At 40.6% G+C, this 23521-nt stretch overlaps 1 protein-coding gene across 2 annotated transcripts in view; it reads right to left on the bottom strand.

Annotated features, from left to right (window-relative positions):
• Positions 1–1098: 1098 nt before the first annotated feature.
• Positions 1099–23521, bottom strand: part of hip1 (huntingtin interacting protein 1) — a 79676-nt gene continuing 57253 nt past the window's right edge. For both annotated transcript variants that reach the window (XM_039756879.1, XM_039756880.1), the window contains exons 19-31: positions 18905–19052; positions 18191–18277; positions 17490–17597; positions 17071–17207; positions 16692–16802; positions 16313–16371; positions 15542–15635; positions 15294–15394; positions 11666–11771; positions 9719–9842; positions 9156–9217; positions 2844–2955; positions 1099–2486 (exon numbers count right to left, since the gene is read on the bottom strand). In XM_039756879.1, coding sequence (XP_039612813.1) covers positions 2476–2486; positions 2844–2955; positions 9156–9217; positions 9719–9842; positions 11666–11771; positions 15294–15394; positions 15542–15635; positions 16313–16371; positions 16692–16802; positions 17071–17207; positions 17490–17597; positions 18191–18277; positions 18905–19052 — 1260 coding nt within the window. In that variant the 3' untranslated portion in view covers positions 1099–2475. The remainder of the gene's footprint in view (positions 2487–2843; positions 2956–9155; positions 9218–9718; positions 9843–11665; positions 11772–15293; positions 15395–15541; positions 15636–16312; positions 16372–16691; positions 16803–17070; positions 17208–17489; positions 17598–18190; positions 18278–18904; positions 19053–23521) is intronic.

The following is a 23521-nucleotide window of genomic DNA, read 5'->3' as shown; positions in this document are numbered from 1 at the left end:
TCCCACCTTGTTCATCTATTCAGCATGCCATCTCTGTTTTGACTTGGCTCACTATCTCTGCCAAGTCAGTACATAATCTTAGGATGGTGATCAATGACGATTTGTCCTGTGGGGACAATATTTCTATAGTCTCTCTCTTTTAGGTTCACTCTATGCAATATTCACAAGATCACACCATATCTGACAGAGTATGGTGCATAACTTGTGGTTCAGGCTTTGTTCTTGTTGTGTCTAGACTCCTAAAACTGTTTGTTGGAAGGAATACCAGCATGTGTCACCACGCTGCTGGTGTTTAGCCAGCCAAGGTGGGCACGTCACTTCTCTTTGCAGAGTGACACATTGGCTCCCTGTAGCTGCACATATCAAGTTCAAGTCCTACAGAGTAGTCAATGGGTCAGTACTCATATATATGGAGACACTTCCAAAGGTCCAATGCTCCATCTTGAACACTTAAGTCTGCTGATGAACGGTGTCTGGTAATGCCACCACTGCATGGCATCAAATCTCAATCCAGACTCGTTTTATGTATAGTTAATTGGTTGGTGGAACAAGCTGGCCACCTCCATTCAAACTTCTGACTCCCACAATGTGCTTAAGAAGCATTTGAAGACTCTCTTGTTGGGTGAATTTTTGTCTAACTGATTGCTCTTAGGTTTTTGAAATCAAGGAAGTGTAGCTAGCTTGTATTTTACTGTGAGCTCTTTACTTGTAATCATCAATTTTTACCCTTGTCCTGTAACACTTGATCCCAAAATGTCCCCCAGACTGATGATTACTCGACTATGTGGATCTCTTTTGAAAGTCACTTTGGATAAAAGAATCTGCTAAGCGAATACAAGTTTAGCTGCAACACAAACCAGCGAGTTGTAAAGACTAAGCTTGCAGAATAAGATTAATAAAGTATCTATCTATCTATCTATCTAGAATATGGCCATTGTGCCTCTCTGGAATTGTTGTAGGTGCTCTAAAAGTTAAAGAATTTGAAGTGAAGAGCGCTCTCCACAAGTCCCATCGCTTCTGCAGAAGACATACCTCGGCTTAAAGAGACCTCGCTTAACCATCCACATGCACACACATTACAGGACTCGGTACACAAAATGAATTTGTGACGATTTTTATTGTTTTTTTACACTGTGGGCATTGAGGGCTGGTCAGCCAAGTCCAGTCTGGCTAACCAGTTAAACCAAGCTAGAAAAAGTCCTTAATAACCGATTTCAGTCAAAACATGTTTTCTTACCAAGAAAAAAATAAAATGAAGATATAAATGCTCAGTGTGAAAACTCAGCAAAAAAAGATAAAAACAGGGTAGACGATGAGAGTAAGTGGAGCCGGGCTCCGCACACAAACACCGATGGGGCTGCACAGGGTGAGGATGAGGATGAGTAGCAGCTTTAACCCCCTCTAATACTGACTGACTGTTGTTGACCTTTGAATTGGCTTCTCAACCTAAAAGTTACATGGAGGTACACTCTGCACCCACCCAGAATTGAAAAGGTGCTCAAGTTTGTATGTAAGCGAGGCCCAACTCTGCCATTAATGCTACTGAGAAACGTGCAAGTGTGCAAATCACTAGTAATAGAAAGAGAGCGGCTTACAAAAATAAGTATAATAAATAAAAATGCACAGTTTTTGTGTCTCTTTTTGAAATGTGAAATCTGGCTAGTTGAGGTCCCAGACAGATGTCTGTCTGCTCTGGAAGCATCTGGAGGCAAAAGTTCAACCTCTTTGTGCACTGCAGGCTAGGCCTGCCTAGTGGTTCAGAGGATTTAGGATGGCAGGGGGCTTTGGTGGGGGGGTTGGGGCAGGTAAGGAGGCTACAGGAAAGGTCACCACTTACGATCCACACAAGTTAGACCAAAGCACTATGGTCTTGCATGGCATGTATGTGGAAACTGAAGCACCTGTATGCTTATAAGGCAGCGAGGTGCTTAAGGGACCAGGATAGACAGACCACCCCAGATAGGAGAAAGGGGCCATTTAGGTGGCCCCTGACCTAATATTATGGTGGTCTATAAGGATTAATTTGGCAGTGCTTGCTTCTGTATATGCACCAAAAAACATGGCATGTGCTTTGTTTAACACTGCTCATAAATAAACAAACTCTTTAGAACTGGAAAACAGAGGAGAGAGTGGCACTAGGACCCATTCCTTCCTCCCTTCCAATCCGAGCGGCTTCCCACATTCAACCACAAGAGGGCAGCCAGGGGAAGACAAAAAAAAAAAAGTGCCTGGCTGGTGGTGGGTAGCACCACGTCAGCTTCCTATTTTTCTTGAAATTCATTTATGGACCACTAACATGAAGACTCTACAGTCTAGGGCTGTAATGGCAGCAGGTCTGACCAAACTTGATCAGGGCAGCTTATTGAAGTTTAAAGAAGGAAACCAGAGTCAAGAAAAAGGAAGGAAGAAGCCGCTGCCAGGAGCTTAGCAGCGCATTGCTGAATTGAGTCTGGTGCCACTGCCTCCACGTCCCAATCAGCCCGTACCTGCAAAAAGCAAAAAAAAAAAAAAAGAGTTAAACATTATGGGCTTGTATGTGGCTATAACTCACTGCAATTCTGCCCTTTTATAAAAAGTACCTTCAACTTCGTTTCAGGTTGAAAGGAGTTAACAGCAAATATTCCAAAACATTAAACTTTACATATTTTAAAACCATCAACAAATGTCATCCTGTTTTTGAGCAGTCCATGTTACAGATTTTCCATTACCATTACCTATCTGCCTCTCTCTTATCCAATTTAGTATGACACCAATCCAATGCCCTTTGTCATTTTGCATGGCATTGCGATATACTGGCCAAAAAAAAAAAAAGGTGGCACGATTCTGGAGGATGGAATACCCACCTTCCTCTTCCCAGCCCTCTTCCACTCCAGCCAGTTCGTAGTGCTTCTTTCTCAGCTCTCCCAATTTCAGGCGCTCTTTCTGTAATTGGTTTTCCAGCTCGAGTACCCTGACCTAGAGGAGACAGACAGCAAAGTTACACTCCTCTCGTCTCTTTCCTTTTGGGCATGTGCAATCTAAACAGGGACGTATTTCCAAGGTCATCTCTAATTGCTACACTTTGTTTCAGAGTTAATTCCACCAGAAAATATGTAGTGAACATGACCTGAAGGAGATTGACCAGTTGGCTTAGCTGTACAGATGTAACATGTGTGATGGATGGCCTAGACAAGCAGGGGACCGGGAGCGGGGCAATTCCTTCCCCAGGTTGCATGAGGGCAGCCATCTTGGATGATGTGGAAGCCAAGGAGCTGGAAGGATCAACCCTGTGGTGATCTGTAGCCACCACCAGGGGGCGTCCGAAGGACTCTGGAGCCTTGGACTGCAGCACTTCCTCACACCAGGAAGTGCTGCTGGACCAGGAAGCGGGTACATCCGGAGTGCTTCTGGGTGCCCATGCAGCACTTCCGCCACACCAGGAAGTGCTGCAGGAAGGTCATCAGGGAGCGCCTGGAGCATTATAAAAGGGGCCGCCTCACTCCATTTGAGGAGCCGGAATCGGGTGGAAGAGGACGGAGCTTGCGAGTGGAGGAGTAGAGGTGGCAGGAGACTTGTGAGTTGAAGTACCGTTTGGTGCACTGTGCTGTGAGAAGGAAGAACTATGAATAAAAATGTGTGTGTTTTGGACATCTGGCTGTCTCAGTGTCTGTGTCCGGGCTTCTTTTACACATGTTACAGCAGAAAAATCTCACTGTCTAACTACTCTGAGACAACTGCCTGCAAAACTGCAGGGCAAATCAGAAATTCATCACAGCTTGACACAGTTATGTAAGAGTAAAACAGAACACATCTGATGTGCACGAAAGCAGCATGCTGCAGTTTGTTTGTGTTAAGTGAATTCAGGGAACCCAACGGCAATAGTCATCATAAAGTGCAGCTGCCCAGCTTTACCTCCTGGCTAGCTGTTGTAACTGCTGACAACCAACGATCCCCATGTCAGGAGTCCCAGTTCCATCATAACTGTTATATCCAAAAGGTTTTGCAAATTTACTAATATCATCATTACTTGCAAAATTCACTGAAGCTATGAAGGCTGGAGAGAAAACTGTACAGGAAGCAAGTGGGCATTGCCCTTATTGCCTAGGCTTTCACCCTCACATGCATTTCTGAGGTAGAGCTGATCCTGTTTTAGTGTAAGACCAGCTACACCCCAAACCAGCTGCATTTCAGAGTAGACAAAAGCTTGAAAACCTGAGAAAGTACTCAACACTATCTGCAGCATATACCTTCAGCCAACATATAGATACAAACATCCAGTTAGTCCTCTGAGGTTCATTTAATAACAGCAGCTTTCATCAAGAGAAGGGCAGGCACTGCCACTAATAGGTGTTTAGAAGAACTACTAGTTTGACCTGCATGATCTCAAGGTGACCTCTTGCCTATTCTAATGGATGTACAGTGGATTCAGAAAGTATTTGGAAATAAAATTGAAATAAAATCTTTAAATTCATTATTCCCTCCTCAAGCAATACTGAATACCCCAGAATGACAAAGCAAAAATTGAATTTGAGAAACCTTTGAAGATGAAGTAAAAAAGAAAAAAAAATGATATCACATTGACACAAGTATTCAGACCCCTTTACTCAGCACTGAGGTGAAGCACCTTTGGCAGCGGTTACAGCCTGGAATCTTATTGGGTTTGACACAACAAGCTTCTCACACTTGGATTTGGGGACTTCCTGCTATTCTTCTCTGCAAATCCTCTCAAACACTGTAAGGCTGAATGGAAACAGTTTTTGGAAAGATATTTTAGGTCTCTCCCGAGATGTTCGATTGTATTCAAGTCAGGCTTTGGTTGGGCAACTCAAGGACTTTCATAGAGTTTTCCCCAAAGCCACTCCTGTGTGGTCTTTACTTTCTGCTTAGGGCTCATTGTTCTGTTGCAAGGTGAACCGTCAGCCCATTCTGAAGTCCAGTATGTTATTAAAGATAATAAATATAATTAAGTCCAGTGTGTCATTAAGGATATCTCTGTACTTTGATCAGTTCAACTTTGTTTTAATCTTATCTTGCATCCCCATCCCTGCCATTGAAAAACATCCCCACAGCATGATGCTGCCACCATCATACATCACTGTTGGAATGGTATTGCACAGATGACAAGTGGTGCCTGGTTTCCTCCAAACATGATGGTAATCTTGGTTTTATCAGACAACAGAATCTTTTCTCACAGTCTGAGAGTCCTTTAGGTGCCTTTTTGTAAACTCCAAGCTGCCTTCCATGTGTCTTTTACTGAAAAGAGGCATCTATCTGGCCACCCTGCCATTCAGTCCAGATTAGTGGATTGTTGCAATGAAGTCTCCACACAGGTTCTCTGGAGATCACACAGAATGACCATCAGGTTTCTTGATTTACCTCTATTACCAAGGCTCTTTTCTTGTGATTACACAGTTTGGCTAGGCAGCCAGATCTAGTGAGAGTAATGGTTGCTCCAAACGTCTTCCATTTAAGAAATATGAAGGCAGCAGTGCTCTTGGGAACCTACAGTGCCGTCTTCATTTTTTGTAGCATTTCCTAGATCTATGCCTTGACACAATCCTATCTCTAAGCTCTGCAGGTAGTTTCTTCAACCTTATGGCTTGGCCTTTTTCTCTTGTACACATTGCCAACTGTGGGACCTGCTATAGACAGGTATATGCCTTTTCTATTCATGTCATTTAAAACTGAATTAACCACAGGCCTGCTCCAAATAAGGTGCAGAAATATCTCAATGATGATCATTAGAATGTGATGCACCCGCGTCAACTTTCAAGTGCCATAGCAGACTGTCTGAATACTTATGTTGTGTTACTTATGTGAAAAAGTGAAGAGGTGTGAATCCTTTCTAAATCCACTGTACTTAGGCGTTTATTAATGTCAAAAAGGCAGAATCTAAGGGGTCCCTGGAAGTGAACTCTGATCTCTACATCCCCTCCTCAAAATTGCACCATGAGCTTTGTTATCATCTTGCCCTCAATTGGGCATCCATGTGTGTTTCTTTCTAAACTCTGACTCAGAGCAACTAAAGTGAAGAAGAACCCCAAGGTATGAATTTCATTTCCTAAATATTTTCTCATGGAAGATGATATTAGTTGAACACTTCAAAAAGAGTTACTGTGGGTATGGCAAAGATCACAAAAGCCAAGCCGGGAAACACTACACTGCATATGAGCATATTAACCTGCAATCTAAGACTTTCATCATGATAGCAGTCCACAGAGTATTGTAAAGCTCTGTGAAAAGACAAATTAAAATTAAATAGCTCGTAAACAGCCAGCTAAACTGGAACACTGTGAAAGCTCGCAGAACAAAAGCATGCCAACAAATGTGCATCAAACTGCATACAAGAGAAATGCGCATGCTGACAAACGCACAAAGCCAGTGGGTTGTTCTTTCCTTTTCAGACAGTCGCTATAGAGAAAAGTGCAGGAATTAAATTTGGTGGACACTTATAATATATATATATATATTATATATATAAAATGACGAAAAGGTTCACCTGCACATTAAAATGTTATTAGCTTTACGTTTTGTGTCTTGTGACGACACGCTCTCTGTATTGATACTGTTCCTCCAGAGCTAAAGGTGTCCAAATCAAGATATGCCCAGCTTAATCACTGCCTGCAACAATTAATAGCAACATACGGATGGATGCGCTTTTAGATTTTTTGTAAATAAAATGCACATAATGTGACACTATAAATTGCACAATACAGTAATCCTTTTATTTACTTGGTTTTATTTTTTTTCACTCCATTTCTGAAAGATGTTACTCCTTGCGTTAAAAGAATTTAAGAATGGCAAACCACAAAGGCAAAGAGAAATAGGACAAAGGGATGAAAATGTCTGTAAACAGAAAACAATAAAAAACATAAGAGCTAAATAATCTATTAGTCAAAAGCAAAATCACGGTAAACCTAGCAAGATGTCGAAAAACAAAAGAATCAGATAATACATTTCATATTAACATCTATAACAAATGTTTGATATGCTGCAATCTATACTAATAAAAGGTAAAGCCCTCACTGACTGACTGACTGACTGACTCATCACTAATTATCCAACTTCCTGTCTAGGTAGAAGGCTGAAATTTGGCAGGCTCGTTCCTTACATCTTACTTACAAAAGTTAAGCAGGCTTCATTTCGAAATTCTACGCATAACGGTCATAACTGAATCCTACTTACGTACATATATACGGCCATAGCCTGCAGTTCGGTCGCCGTGTGAGGCGGAGTTGCGTCACCCATCACCACGCCTCCCAGGAAGTTGGCTGCCTGCCTATATTGCATCCCCCATACCCATGCCTCCCACGTAATTGAGTGCCTGCCCATATAAGGCTGTCCGTCAGCAGCAATCCAATAGACATGCTGCCACTACGAGGCTTTTGTCATGCCTAAGACGAATACGATATTCACAAGATACAAGTTTAGTGAGATGACGCAGGGCATAAACGAGACTTTTGATCACTTTGTAACGGAGTTAAAATTGCTGGTGGAGGACTGTGCTTATGCAAACGAAGATGAGATGATTAGGGACAGAATAATGTTTGGCACAAACTCAGCAAAAGTGCGAGAGAAACTTTTAAGTGCCGGGTCTGAGCTAACATTAAATAAAGCCATGGACATCGCAAGATCGCACGAGATAGCACAAGCACAGCTAAGAACCTTCGATGCATTTACTCCGAGCGGCTCACGTGAACTGACTGTAAACGCAGTACACAGACAACAAGCAAGAGCTCCAAAGAGTGCTGAACAAAAACCGCATTACACAATTGAGAAGGCAGCAAAAGAATATGAAGCGAGTGACGCATACAAGCATATTTATAAGTGCAGCTATTGCGGAAACAAAGCACACGGTGGAAAAAGTCAATGTCCAGCTAAAGGAAGACAGTGTAACAAATGTGGTAAATTAAACCACTTCGCTAAAGTTTGCAGGACTGGGAAAGGTAAACCCGCACATGCATTGTGTGATGTCTCAGATAAAGAGGAAATCCTTGATGACAGCAACACTCATAACAGTGACAAAACAATTACATTGACAATCATGTAACGTTATTTTTAAAATGTTTCCTTTTGTTTTTCAGAACTTCTTTAACACACTACTTCTCCGCTGCGAAGCGTGGGTATTTTGCTAGTGTTTAATAAAGTGTAGTATAACTGGCATCATGAAGTGCGATGTCTGGGCACCACTGCCAACCAAAACAGACAAATAAGTCATTGCGACAGAAGCACAAGATAGTGCCCGAGAAAAACAAAACAAATGGTTAACAAAATGTAACTGTTCCAAAGGCAATATTAAGAAGAAAATAAAGATTTACAATCTTTGATGTTTAGAAAACTAAAATTTAGATAAAAGAAAAAATGCATTAAGAATAAAGTAAATTTTAACAGTATGCAAAATCATAACAATATGTTTTGCTTTGCTCCACTGTATTTTATTTCTATTATTTTATTATTACCAATAAATATTCAGTAGTAAAATTATGATTAAACAGAAGCATGTATCAGAATTGAAACTATATGTTTAGGTGAACTTCATGCTATGGAGACATTTTTAACAATGGGAGATACTGTCTGCATCTGGCTGCTTCTAATTTTCCTTCACACTATTGTCACTGTGCGCTTTAGTAGTGCCACTGCCAAACTTTGGCTGTATTATGCTTTAATGTTCAATTATTACTGATCAGCAAAAAAAATCTGTTATTAAAATTTAAACTATCCAAGAAGAAAGCTAGAAATCTCTCACTCTCTCATCCATATTTGTATATTACAATAAGAGAGACACTAGGGGGGAAAAAAAGCCTTTACAAAACCTTTAGATTTCTGGAAATCTAGAAAAACTCCGCGGAATTAGAAAGGCCTAGCTTGTGCTAGATTTGTCTTGCATTCCATCCTTCATTTGTATACATTTGACTATTTAATATAAAAGGTTAAAGGTTATGTCCATGCTGAAAAGAAAAGACGCAACTATATAGCATTCATCAGGTGTGCATGTCTGTAGTATACACATTCACATATACACATACAATACACAAGGAGGCTTGTGTTTGTTATTCTGTTTTTAAATCATTATATTGATTTACATCTAATGGCTGGGAATCTAAATAACATAAGGACTTTGCCAAATTGGAACTCAGTAATTGATTAATTCATAAAAAAAATCCCATATTGCTTACCTGGGAGTCCATCTCTTGCCTCTTAATCTGCGTTAGTGTCATACTGGAGAAGTCCATAGTATCTTGGGAAAGAAAAATAGAAAAGCACTTTGGAGGATGGTAAACACACTGGAGACAAAAATGTGCTGGAGCAACATATCCAAAAGGCTTTGTTTGCAAAAGCAGCAAATACTAGTCTTCCCACTTAAGAGCTGACATTGCCCTTATCTAGGGAATAATGATGAGTATTCCCAGGGGAAACCTCCTAGAGGAAAATGGCTGGAAAACCTGGATATTTAAAGGACATTTCTCATCACTGGAGTTAAACCTGTGATGAAGTACAGAAGCAACTATCTACAAAAAGTAATAATTAGATCACACACTCCACTAATGACAAACAGCCTTAAAACTACTGGTGCTGCAGCTGCCCTCAGGTTGTGTGACTGACTGTGCAGCTCTTTGTCTCAATATGCCTAATACAATATATGGTCAGATAGCAAAGGAAACTGACTGCTTTTCATTCTATGTGAACATATATATCTGCCAGGCAACAAGGAAACTCTACATGTGAAAATATTTTTCACCTTTTTCTTCAATCTGGGATTTCCCCGACTTTGTAGAGGCGACGACACTTGCAGTGGCCTGATTGACTGCACGAGACGCTGTCTGCAGCTTGCACAGGTTAGCACTGTCTTTGTCAGCCTTGACCTGATCAACAGAGGGAAAGTAGATCTTAGGAATATTCTCCTGCCAACCTCAATGCATTTAAAAAAATAAAAAAATTAGTTTGGACACCCAGTTTTCAAAGCTAGTGCTAGTTACATCTACAGTGCATCCAGAAAGTATTCACAGTGCATCACTTTTTCCAGATTTTGTTATGTCACAGCCTTATTCCAAAATGGATTAAATTAATTTTTTCCTCAGAATTCTACACACAACACCCCATAATGACAACATGAAAAAAGTTAACTTGAGATTTTTGCAAATTTATTAAATATAAAAAAAACTGAGAAAGCACATGTACATAAGTATTCACAACCTTTGCCATGAAGCTCAAAATTGAGCTCAGGTGTATCCTGTTTCCCCTGATCATCCTTGAGATGTTTCTGCAGCTTAATTGGAGTCCACCTGTGGTAAATTCAGTTGATTGGACATGATTTGGAAAGGCACACACCTGTCTATATAAGGTCCCACAGTTGACAGTTCATGTCAGAGCACAAACCAAGCATGAAGTCAAAGGAATTGTCTGTAGACCTTCGAGACAGGATTGTCTCGAGGCACAAATCTGGGGAAGGTTACAGAAAAATATTTGCTTCTTTGAAGGTCCCAATGAGCACAGTGGCCTCCATCATCCGTAAGTGGAAGAAGTTTGAAACAACCAGGACTCTTCCTAGAGCTGGCCGGCTATCTAAACTGAGCGATCAGGGGAGAAGAGCCTTAGTCAGGGAGGTAACCAAGAACCCAATGGTCACTCTGTCAGAGCTCCAGAGGTCCTCTGTGGAGAGAGGAGAACCTTCCAGAAGGACAACCATCTCTGCAGCAATCCACCAATCAGGCCTGTATGGTAGAGTGGCCAGATGGAAGCCACTCCTTAGTAAAAGGCACATGGCAGGCTGCCTGGAGTTTACAAAAAGGCACCTGAAGGACTCTCAGACCATGAGAAACAAAATTCTCTGGTCTGATGAGACAAAGATTGAACTCTTTGGTGTGAATGCCAGGCGTCACATTTGGAGGAAACCAGGCACCGCTCATCACCAGGCCAATACCATCCCTACACTGAAGCAGGGTGGTGGCAGCATCATGCTCTGGGGATGTTTTTCAGTGGCAGGAACTGGGAGACTAGTCAGGATAAAGGGAAAGATGACTGCAGCAATGTACAGAGACATCCTGGATGAAAACCTGCTTCAGAGCGCTCTTGACCTCAGATTGGGGCAACGGTTCATCTTTCAGCAGGGCAACGACCCTAAGCACACAGCCAAGATATCAAAGGAGTGGCTTCAGGACAACTCTGTGAATGTCCTTGAGTGGTCCAGCCAGAGCCCAGACTTAAATCCAATTGAACATCTCTGGAGAGATCTTAAAATGGCTGTGCACCGACGCTTCCCATCCAACCTGATGGAGCATGAGAGGTGCTGCAAAGAGGAATGGGCGAAACTGGCCAAGGATAGGTGTGCCAAGCTTGTGGTATCATATTCAAAAAGACTTGAGGCTGTAATTGCTGCCAAAGGTGCATCGACAAAGTATTGAGCAAAGGCTGTGAATACTTATGTACATGTGATTTCTCAGTTTTTTTATTTTTAATAAATTTGCAATAACCTCAAGTAAACTTGTTTCATGTTGTCATTATGGGGTGTTGTGTGTAAAACTTTGAGGAAAAAAATGAATTTAATCCATTTTGGAATAAGGCTGTGACATAACAAAATGTGGAAAAAGTGATGCGCTGTGAATACTTTCCGGATGCACTGTAAGTCTCTCAAGTTATGAAGGCTTCTACAGTATGGATTCATTAGTCCCAAAAACGATGTACTCACTTTAGAAGCTGCTACTAGCTGTGCTGTGCTTGCTGCAATCTCGTGTGAACAAACCATTAGATCCTCAAACTTGCCTTTGCCTTGCACAACCAGATCTGCTGCATCACTGAGAAGAAAAACAAAATCATGGAAAGGGAAGGTAACTTGGATAAATAAGTAGAAATAAAAGAACTGAAGCACATTGACTCAAAAAGCAGCTCTGAGAAACCTGGATAAATAGATTCATTGAAGGTGAGCAAAGCAGCAAGAAAGCTCGTTTTAGACACTTGATTGACCAGAATTTGCCTTATTCTTGCATAGTGATCTTTGCTAAAAGATGGGGTCAGAAAACTTAAAGATTTAACAGAAATCAGTCAAACATACACACTTATGCAAAACTGAAAAGTATTTAAATAAACAGTAGAGTATGCATAAATACAGGAAAAAAAACTAAACAAGAATCACATTAATGAAAGATTTGTTTAGCCGGCAAACAAGAAGTAGAGAATAAAAATGACACCTAATAATAACAATAAAATAATAACAAAAAAACAAAAAAAATTTACAGAATCCATGATCTTTCTGAGGGCAGCATGGTGGCGCAGTGGTAGTGCTGCTGCCTCGCAGTAAGGAGACCTGGGTTCGTTTCTCATGAAGTTTGGGTGGAGTTTGAATGTTCTCCCCGTGTCTGCGTGGGTTTCCTCCCACAGTCCAAAGACATGCAGGTTTAGTACATTGGTGATCCTAAATTGTCCTTAGTGTGTGCTTGGTGTGTGTGCCCTGTGGTGGGCTGGTGCCCTGTCCAGGATTTGTTCCTGCCTTGCGCCCTGTGCTGGCTGGGATTGGCTCCAGCAGACCTCCCGTGACCCTGTGTTAGGCTATAGTGGGTTGGAGAATGACTGACTGATTCATCTTTCTGAATAATTCCTGAATACACACACACACACACACACACACACACACACACACACACACACACACACACACACACACAAAGGCCCCAGTCAGTTCAGCCAGCTATGTCAATGGAGCTGCCATCTGGAAACAGTCAACCTTTCATTTAAAAATGTCATCTCATTTCATTAAAAAACATTTACGAAGCAATGATTTTACATGAGACTTTGACAGAAAGCCTCAAAAGTGCACCGCCTGTGGAAGCAACGCGAAGAGTAACCTGCAGACAGAGTAGGAAGGAAACACTTAAAAGGTGAGCGCTTTTTAAGTGTGTTTTATTACTAGTTTACACTTTCTGTTAGTAGTATTCACCCATTACCCACCTAACATATTCTGTCAAACTAAAAAATGCAGGTATCAACAGCAATAAATTGATATTTTGATATGAGTACATGTATTGATGATGAAATAGTTATTAAAGATTCATTATTTGCTGTGTGGAAATAAACATATTTTAGGTTTTAGTTTTCTGGTCCTAACACAGTAATAATAAGAATAATAATAATAACAATAACACAAACATTTTCCTCATTGTCTTAATTGTCAAATTGCAAAACTGCACTTCTATGCCTGCAAAAGACAATGTAGTGCAAAATTATATTGTTTCAAGGATATTAATACTTAGGTTTTTGGATGATGTTTTATCCAAGTTCAGTTTCAGTTTTTCATTTTAATCAGTGTTATTTCATTTAATATAATAGCTGTTGTAATTTACATCTCTCTATTATAATAAAAAAATCTTGGGAAGAGAGATGAGTTGTGACTTTCTCAGAGAGACACTTTTATGTCCCGCGAGACGAGACTTTGTGCCAAGAGATTAAACCTCGCCCGAGGCCAGAAATAAAAGACAAAGAGTAGATGACAAAGCAGAATGTCGTAAATAATTCCAAAAATTTTTGCCGCGGTACATATGCAGACCAGGTTAGAGATAATGGAAGTACGAAAATTTCAAAATCTCAAAAAAATTACAGTAAAGATCGCATGAGCGCTAACAAATGGAAATTATTACTCTGTGAAATAACAGAACAGTGAAAAGAGATCGAATATATTGTTCAGATTTAAACTTTAAGTTGGAGACTTGTAGATCGTCTAACTCGTGATGCCATCAGGGAAAAGTAGCGTTTCTTCCCAATGAAGAAGCATATCTGCGAGAATTAAAAGATTTGTTGTTTGGTGAAAGTGAAATCCACATATGTGAGCGGCAGAGACGCAAAGTGGCTGGCGCGTAGAACAGGTGGGGGTTGGCAAGCAAAGCGAGCAGGGGTTGAAGCCCCCTAGTTTAAATAAAATTAAGTGATTGACTAGAATTTTTCTGTCCTCTTTGCTGAAGTGGTGTGTCACTACAACCTGCAAGTTCCTCTGGATAAAAAGTAATACTTATTATTTATATATTGTGGTTGTCATACGTCCAGCAACTATTATTATCAAATGTTTTAGAAACAATGCACTATGTAAATTGGAAAACTGGCTTTTAAAATGCAAACCTACTGTATCTAAAGATTATAACTTTGTGAAAAAAGGGGCTGAGAAACAAGAAAAGCTGCAGTTGATTTGAACACCATGCCCCAATTCACATCTATGTATTTTCAAGTGGATCCTGACTATCTTAATATGATGAACAGATAGACATGTCACTGCCCTTAAGAACAGCAGCCAGTGTGCAGTCTGTGTGTGTGTGTCTATGGAATAATAAAGGGAAAAGTGCTTTTAGGTAGCCTATCAGCCAGCTAGAGGACAAACTAACAGGTCTTATCATTACGCTAAATTCTCAAAAGAATTCAAGACTCTGACATCTCCTTTCAACAAATTAAGCTTTAACTTTCTAAGTGTGTGGAGCAACTGGTGTAATGTAAACAGGAAAGTAGTTTTTTAGTTGAAGGAATAATTCATGACACCTTTCATGCTGTTTACTTCCAATGCATGACTTATTACCCATTTTGATTTTTATACAATAAATAGGTCACACGAAATGCTTTGATAATGCAGTGAGCCAATGTGTTTTGAGTCTTTAAACTTGTTTGTGTCAAATCCAAGTCTCCCACACCAGGTTTCTATTATCTACTACTTGCCCACCAGTACCCTTTTAAAACACCCACTAGAGCTTATTCTCAGTTTTTTAACCATTAGGCCACACACTGCATGAGGGTTAGGGAATTCCTGTGAAAATCCTACCTACAAAACAATAAAACCATACCATAAATAAATAAATTAAATTAAAATGACATAAATAAAAATTAAAGCATAATGGAGCAGCTCCCTCAGCTTCTAGACATATGAGTTCTAGTCAGAGATGATTTTCTTATTTTCTTTTTTTTCTTATTTAGGTACATGGTGGCACGGTTTGCCTGGGTTCGCTTCCTGGGTCCTCCCTGCATGGAGTTTGCATGTTCTCCCCGTGTCTGCGTGGGTTTCCTCCTGGTGCTCCGGTTTCCTCCCACAGTCCCAAGACATGCTGGTTAGGTGCATTGGCGATTCTAAATTGTCCCTAGTGTGTGCTTGGTGTGTGGGTGTGGGTGGGTGTGTGTGTGTGCCCTGCCCGGGGTTTGTTTCCTGCCTTGCGCCCTGTATTGGCTGGGATTGGCTCCAGCAGACCCCCGTGACCCTGTAGTTAGGATATAGCGGGTTGGATAATGGATGGATGGATGGATTTAGGTACACTTCCTACTGGCCAAATAGACAAAGCATGCATACATACACCATGACTGTTGCGCCCCATCCCACAGCTTTAGAGGCAGAGATGAGCCCCTCTGTCCATCTTGAATTCTTTGCATAGAACTCTTTCATGGATGCAGCCCCCTGTGAAGGACAGGATGAGAAAAATCGTCACACTTGCCAAAATTACCCAGAAACTTAATACTGTACTTTCTCATGCGCTGTTTCCAACACATGCACTTTGGGTCAAACAAAGTCTTGCTCTGCTTCCCTCCCATGCCAGGTACTCACACGGCCACTCTCAACAATTTCCCGCTGCAGGTCCTTGGAAGACAGCACAAGTACTTTGATGGCCTGCATCAAGTCAGTGCAGGAAGCTAGAATTCTGATAGGGACCAAAAGAAAAAAAATAACATTTAGCCCAAAACTGGTTCATAAATTAACAGAACAATCCATCACATCTGGACTAGAGCTACCAAAGGTTGACACCTGAACTGTAAAGAAGAAAGGAAGCTCAGGCCAGAACATGTGGAGTGTCAGCTCAAGTCAAGAAGCCATTAAAGTCAGTTGAACACAACAGTGACCTCTTAAAATGGCAGTGCCTGCTGCTAAATTCTAATACTAAAAATGGCTTGTCAGTTAACAAGTGATAGAGAAGTAATAGCACAATAGAGAAGTGTTAGAGGAAGACACACCAAACCCATTTGGGTAACAGCCAAGCTCAGCAAGTTCCTAGCAAAAGACAGGGAAGTCCAAACAACAGGCCTCATCCACTAGTTGGAGACGCTGGTTCATTGGACTAAAGTAACCGGTAAAACTGAAGTACAGAGGGGTCAAACAAAGCAGGGTCATGCAACACAGGGGTAGTGATGAACATCAATATACAGAGGAGCTGGAATATCACACATTCCTAAAATCTGAAATGCACTGTGTGCTGGGCTTCAGAAAAACAGGTAGGTTTAGGCAAACAATGTTAATGATACCATTCATATCACACATCTGTAGGGTTAATGTCAAGTCAGGCCAAGGCCACAGTTTCACATGAGCTTCTTTTAAACTGACCTCTCATTGACTTCAAGTTTCACACCGGTGTCAGCAGTTCTCGATTTGCTCAACATTTCCTGTTTAAAGGAAAAAAAACAAAACATTTTACACACATTAAAATAACCAAACGAGATACAAATATGAAATATATGAATTGTGTCAAAGGTTGTGCAACACCTAGTGAAGAAGAGATATTGGTAGAGTAAGCCCCTCCATCAGCGGCTTATGGTTTTTACCGAAAGCATTAACCACCAACACATCCTATGCATTATACAGCCACTTAGCTATGTAATAGTAATGCAGATTAATGGGAAAAGAAGTATGACATGCAGAATAAGTGTCTCTGACAGTTTACGGCCAAAGTGCAAAATCCATAAGTTTGTCCAGAGCAAGTTACCTCAATTCTTTTAGCAGCTGATTCCACTGCAGAAAAAGTGGCTGTCATTTCCTCCTCCACCAAGTCTCCTAGTTCTCCCTGTTTCAGGTCTAGACCCTTAGGTCTCAGGCCCTGTGGACAAAGAAAGAAAGAATGAGATGCACTGTCCTGGAGAAATAAATTATATTCTCATGAAATCTCCCTGGTCAGAATTAATCAGTTACTGAACCTATGTCCCCTGCCTATGACTACATTCGTTACTGTTACATTTTTGGGACTTGTATCAAATATCAAAGTTAAAATAGCAGCTTTCCATTCCTTCTGCAAAGAAAGCTAGAGCTATGACTAGGCTAGGAGTGACATCAGTCAATGTGTGTAAACAAGCATTTGAAATTCTTACCTCACCGATCAAATTAATCTTTGATAAACATCCTTTGAGTGTCGCACTTTCGGCATTAGCAAGAGTCTCCACCTTCTTGAGCAGCTGAAGATAAGACAAAGCTTCTGCTCCACAGGTTTTTACTGCTTCTGACAGTACTGAGGATGAAGCACAGATCATGACCATCATACATACATCTATATCAACAGTTCTCAATAACTTCATATTTTATGTGGTCAAGAATGAGATAAAGTCCTCTCACAGTATCCACAGCAGGACCTTAACATCTACACAAAATCTCATTTTCATCTTTATCCTTCCCTTATCACTTAATTAGAAATACAGTGACTGCCTTCTCTTTGATCCACCATGAACACTCAGTCATACCAAAGTATGGATTGCAACTTGAGTGCCGTTTACAGAGAGGGGAGAGTACTCACAGTCTGCCTGTTGAATAGGGGCCATGTGAGAAGTGGCACTGCCTTGAACGATGGTGTCTCCAATAAGGTGGGCAAAAGGAGCCACACACTGCAGCATCTCATTCAAACCTGTAACATGAAAAACAAAATTGGCTCACTGATATGCAATCCCACGACCCATCAAGTTGCAACTCACATTTCTTTATACAATGAAATAGAGTTATTATCCACTTCCTGTTGTGTGTTACAAAAGCCAGGTATTGATCTGGCTTGATTCAGAGATGTCGAAGAGAAGACCTATTTTTCCATGCTTACAACTCTTGCTTTCTTCTTCTTCTTCTTCTTCTTCTACACAAAAACACTATTCCTTTTATGATATTGAGTGCACTTCAATAGCAAAAAGAGTGTGAAGCTCCACCAGCCAGGCCTGGCTTTCCCAGCCTGGCTAGAATAGGCCTCACCCAAGGTAGTCTAACCTCCCAACTCCATAGGGAAGATTCAGCATACTCAGGCCCAAAAAAAGGAACTTTCAAAGTTCAATGCATTCTTTTAAATGTCTAAAAATCTACAAAGTAGTATGGTAGATAGTAAGACTTTAGGAAATTTCTAAACTAAAGTTGTTTTTTCAGAAGAAGCAAGTGGATGGGACTGACAAGCCCTGTTGGGTTAAATGGCCTGTTCTTGTCTGATTGTTCTAATGTTCTAATAAAAATCAAGCTCACCTCTCCTGTCAGCCATAAAATGCTCCACAGCAACCTCCAGGTGTCCCACAGAGTCCAGAGCAGCTTCACTCCTGGAGATCAGGTAGTCTTGAGGAAAAAAAAAAAATGGCCATCAAGCCTTTCCTATGGGGAAGAGGCAAGTGGAATGCAGTGCCTCATCAAGAAAAATTAGACTGGCATATCAGAGTTTAATGTACATATAAAATATGAAATGCACAATAATGGTAAAAATGATTGCCCCAGAAGATCATGGGAGCTCATCTCGCCAAACTTTTTCAATCTGCTGAAAGATAGGTTTGCTGAAATGAGAGAAGCCTGAACATTGGGCTTACTCATATTCAGCAGGCCCCCCCGACCACCGAGGAAAGGGTTCAGATAAACACAATGCTATCGAAGCATCCCCAGAACTATTAAAAACTACTCTTCACTCTTCTTGTTGGAACCGCAGCCTCACATTCACAACTCCGTAATCCATGCTTGTAAAATTATTATCCCAGTATCTTACTTATGATTGGACAACAAAAAGAAAAAAAAAGGAAAAACAAGTACATTTCCATACTTCACTGACACATCACTAAGAAACCATAAAGAACTGACAGTCCCACTCATGCCTGTATAAGCCTAGGCTCTTTAAAGTCTGTGGTACGCACCAGAATGCTTTGCAGCACAATCATATTTCTTTACAGCATTCACCACTGCAGTTTGCTGACTCACCAGCTGAGCAGGTGCAGCTGGCATGGGCTGGGTCATCTAGCCGGGCCAGTGCATCTTGTACAATTTTTTCTGCTTCTTCCAAAGTCAGGTAAAACAGAGCCAGACGATCTTTGTCATGCTGAAGCCCCAAAGCCTGCTCCTGCGTCTCCTGTGAAGCAAGACACACATGACCAAACTGTGGTTAGAACCATGGACTCAAGCATATTATAGGATGGTTCTAAGTAAAGGAGCATCATCACTGTGTGAATAAGGTGCTTTATAGTTGAAGGCTCTTTTTACTTTGTGTAGACTTTATTGGGACAAAAATAAGGCAAACACCTAGATATAGTTAAAAAGAGAGAGGGAACACATTCTTTAAAATGAAAGAAGGAACATCAAATGAGCCCTCTAAATGTTCAGGGGTCTACTACAAAAGAAAAATGGAAGAGCAACAAGTTTGGAAGAGAGTGGAAAGAGGTCAAAAAAAAGAAGAATTTTTCATGCTCCTAAAATATACCAGCAGTCTAAAAGAGAGCAAATATAACAGGGAGCCATTATTCCTTATGTCTACATTACTTTAAATGGATTTAACCCTTTATGTAGTTTTTTTTTATATCTGAAGCATTCTGGATTCCAAAAAAATCAATTTGAAAGCAGTTATGCTGGAATATATGTGAATTGTGACCTGCTAATTACATGTTAAGTAATTAAAAGAGAGAAATATAAATATCATTAATCTATTTCTTGCTCAACAAACCCTGAAACATAGTAATATCAAGGCTTTAGACACTATATAAACTTTTCAAGTGATCGTCTAAATAGTTGCAAAACATAAATAACAGGGATATTTTATACCAAGGTTTGCTAAGAATCTTTGACAACCCTGCTACTAAACCTGGGTAGGCGTTCAGTTTCGTTGCACATTTTATGAAAGGCTGCCAGTGGACACCCTAGAGGGATTATATCTCTCGGCTGACCTGGGGGGACAGGAAGGTCTGGGCTGAGCTACTTGTCCTGCGGTTACCACAACTCTTAGTTTCACAAATTGAGATGAGATCGTCAGGTTCACAGAATGTGTGCATGACTCATTTAGTAAATAATTAGATATCAGAGTTTAATGGTTCACCGACAAAAGTGCAATAGACATATGCGCCCCGACAAAACCGCGACTGACAAATGAGCGCCGACAAACCCGCTAACTGGTTTTCGAGAAATGTGCACAGACAAAATCGCCACGATAAAATCGCGAGAGAGGCCAAGAGAGTGGGACGCCCTTGCTGCAATTCTTCCTACATATGCAGGGCATGATCTTAAGGACTATTTGCGTGCCGTGCTGATGGCATGCCGCGTCTCGTAATATTGACTTCTAAAATAAACATTATTATATATGCTTTAAACTAGTAATTCATATTTAATGAAACTTTTGCAATTTTGTCGGGGCGATTTTGTTGGCGCGTTTTAATCGGCGCTATTTTGTCGGCGTGCATATGTCTATCGCGCAAATGTCGGGTCACAGAGTTTAATATGAACACTGAAAGCTAGAAACCCAAGTTGGAGTTTTCTAATTAAATTAAACATTCACAGCATGTGGCTGCATGTTCCATGTTCTTCTTCACACTAAGCCAATGGTTTGAAATAAACTGAATGCCAAAGTGAGTTAAGACTACCCCAGATTAGAAGGCTTGAGTTCTCATATAATATCATGTATTAAATTTAGCTTATCAAATGACTGGTATTTTGCTTTTTCACATTCGCCTCTCCATTCACTTATAACCCATTGTAACAGATAGCCGGACTTCTTACCCAGCTAGGATGCCTCCATAACAGAGGACAACCCACTCCCGGCATGCTACAGCGCCACGGGTTTGAAGCATGGAAGCTCAGTCCTGCTGGAACCTGTGGCCACCCCCAAGGGGCATATGGAGAGCTGAGCTTTCCTCTGCAGGGCTGCCACCATACCCGGAAGTGCAGCTTGAAGGAGATTGTGGAACACCTGGAGCATTTCCAGGTGCTCTATAAAAGGAGCTGCCACAACTTGAGGAGCCAGAGTCGGGAGGAGGTGGATGAAGCTTGTGGAAGAAGGAGTGGAGAATTGAGAGAGAGGAATGAAAAGGACTGGATATTCGATATTTGGTGTTTTGTACTGTGTGCTGCTGTAGGGAGCGAGTCAAAAGCGTTTCCCACAATTGAATAAAGGTGTGTTATGTGCAACACTTGTCCTCTGTGTCTGTTGGTGTCGGTTTGGTGAGCTGTATAGATAGATAGATAGATACTTTATTAATCCCAAGGGGAAATTCACATAATCCAGCAGCAGTATACTGATACAAAGAAACAATATTAAATTAAATAGTAATAAAAATGAAAAAAAAAAAACTGAAAAAATTAAAATAAAATTAATGATAGCATTTACTCCCCCGGGTGGAATTGAAGAGTCGCATAGTGTTGGGGAGGAACGATCTCCTCAGTCTGTCAGTGGAGCAGGACGGTAACAAAAGTCTGTCACTGAAGCTACTCCTCTGTCTGGAGATGACACTGTTAAGTGGATGCAGTGGATTATTCATGATTGACAGGAGTTTGCTTAGTGCCCGTCTCTCTGCCACAGATGTTAAAACTGTCCAACTTTAATCCTACAATAGAGCCTGCCTTCCTCACCAGTTTGTCCAGGCGTGAGGCATCTTTCATCTTTATGCTGCCACTCCAGCACACCACCGCGTAGAAGAGGGCACTCGCCACAACAGTCTGGTAGAACATCTGCAGCATCTTACTGCAGATGTTGAAGGATGCCAACCTTCTCAGAAAGTATAGTCTGCTCTGACCTTTCTTACATAGAGCATCAGTATTGGCAGTATGTATGCCACCTGGTTACCACACTACTAACAGCTGTGTTTGGTGCCCTTCCAGATGAGCTTGAAGTGGAGAAGGACAACTTGATTGTAATGGCCTATGCCACACTACTAGCACAGAGACTTATCCTGCTTAACTGGAAGAATCCTAACCCACCAGTTATACGTCAGTAGGTAACTGATGTTCTATACTATCTGAAATTGGAAAAAAAAACAAATTATCATAGGATCTGTTCAAAACTTTTTTAAAATATGGCAAGATCTAATTAATAACATTAAAAAAAAAGCATTTGCATTGGAGAAAAAGACATTCTCCCTTCTTTGTTGTTGTTTTAAGATTTGCTCTGGTTGTTGGCCCTTCTCTCTTTCTCTTGGGTGGGGGATGAAATTTGTTTTGTTGAGTTCAACTTAATTGTATGTAATGTTATTTTCGTCAAAAAAAAGAAAAATACCCCTTACAATTTTACTACAAATGTGCAGAACTTCCTTGTGTCAAATTTAAACAGACTGCAAGTATCTGTACTGGCTGCATTAGGTGTTAACAGCTTTGCCAACTCAAAAATGTTAAGCCAAGTGTCAGAACCAACAAGAATGACAGTTAAGCAAACAGCACTCTGGAAATATTTCAGAAATTATAGTCAGGAAACGGTGTGGAAAGCAATAAGGTCAGGTCAGGCCGGGGTGAGGAGAATGAACTGGTACAGCGCATTGCTGCACCCACCAAACAATGAAACAGCTTGGGATTCCCTTAGGCAGACATGCAGTCCAGTGCCACCCTCCAGAAATGCTATCTGCTGCAGCTATGTGGGCATCCCCTTGGCTTGGTTCAGCCAACCAGGTCCTCAACAATGACGGTGTAACTGATGCTCCTTCACAATGCAGGCAATGTGCCTCATTTGAGACTATGTGAGCAATTGCTCATTCAACACAAAGGCAAACCAGCGGTACCCAAGGATTCTCTGAACATACACATTACCAAAGGTAACCAAACAATAAATAACACATAACCAGATCCAAAATTGTAAATTGTAATCAAAAATAAGGTGAAAAATACTCACAACCAGGAATTCAAAAGTAACAAAGAATGAACAATAATATCTTTAGGGTTGAATGCAATGAAGGACAACCAGGAAGCACATGGTGCAACCTTTTTTACTCTCGACCTGGAAATGTTTATACGGCAAAGACACTTCCAGTTGACCTTGCCTAATAACAGCATAGCAGCAGTCCAAAAATATTTCTCAAAATGGTGGTACCCATAAGAAAAACAAAACAAGTAACATTCTTCCATGACACTATTTTCAACATTTTAAAAAATGTATCAAGTACCAAAGTATGCATAAATGTGACCTCTAAAACATAGTGAAAATCATTTTTAGAGGTCAAGAATTTGTTAAAAATCTAAAACAAAAATGCCTGATCATGACAGCATTCATAATGGGGGAAAAAAAGTAAATGACTTGTACTTGACTTAATTTATTCAAAAAAACTGAGACGATTTCTGAAAATTTTTTGTTATTAAACGTTTAAAACAAGCCCTGAATTAGGTAAGCTATTTTGGAATATTCAGTTTATAAAATGTCAAGAAATTACAAAAAAGCAACGGAAATAGACTTAACAACAAAACTGGGAGACAATTCATAAAGAAAGATAGAATAACAGAGAATAACACTAAAAAAATAATTTACTAAAAGCATTAATATATCACTCATCTCATTACCAAAATGTCCCTCGGGGTGTTCCACCAAATGTTTTCTAATTTGAAATGATTACAGAACATATCAAAAAGCAAGAC

This window comes from Polypterus senegalus, chromosome 6 (genome assembly GCF_016835505.1).
Source record: "Polypterus senegalus isolate Bchr_013 chromosome 6, ASM1683550v1, whole genome shotgun sequence".
Taxonomy (NCBI): Eukaryota; Metazoa; Chordata; class Cladistia; order Polypteriformes; family Polypteridae; genus Polypterus; species Polypterus senegalus.
Note: the sequence above shows the minus strand (reverse complement) of the source record. Positions and strands in the feature narration are given on the sequence as shown.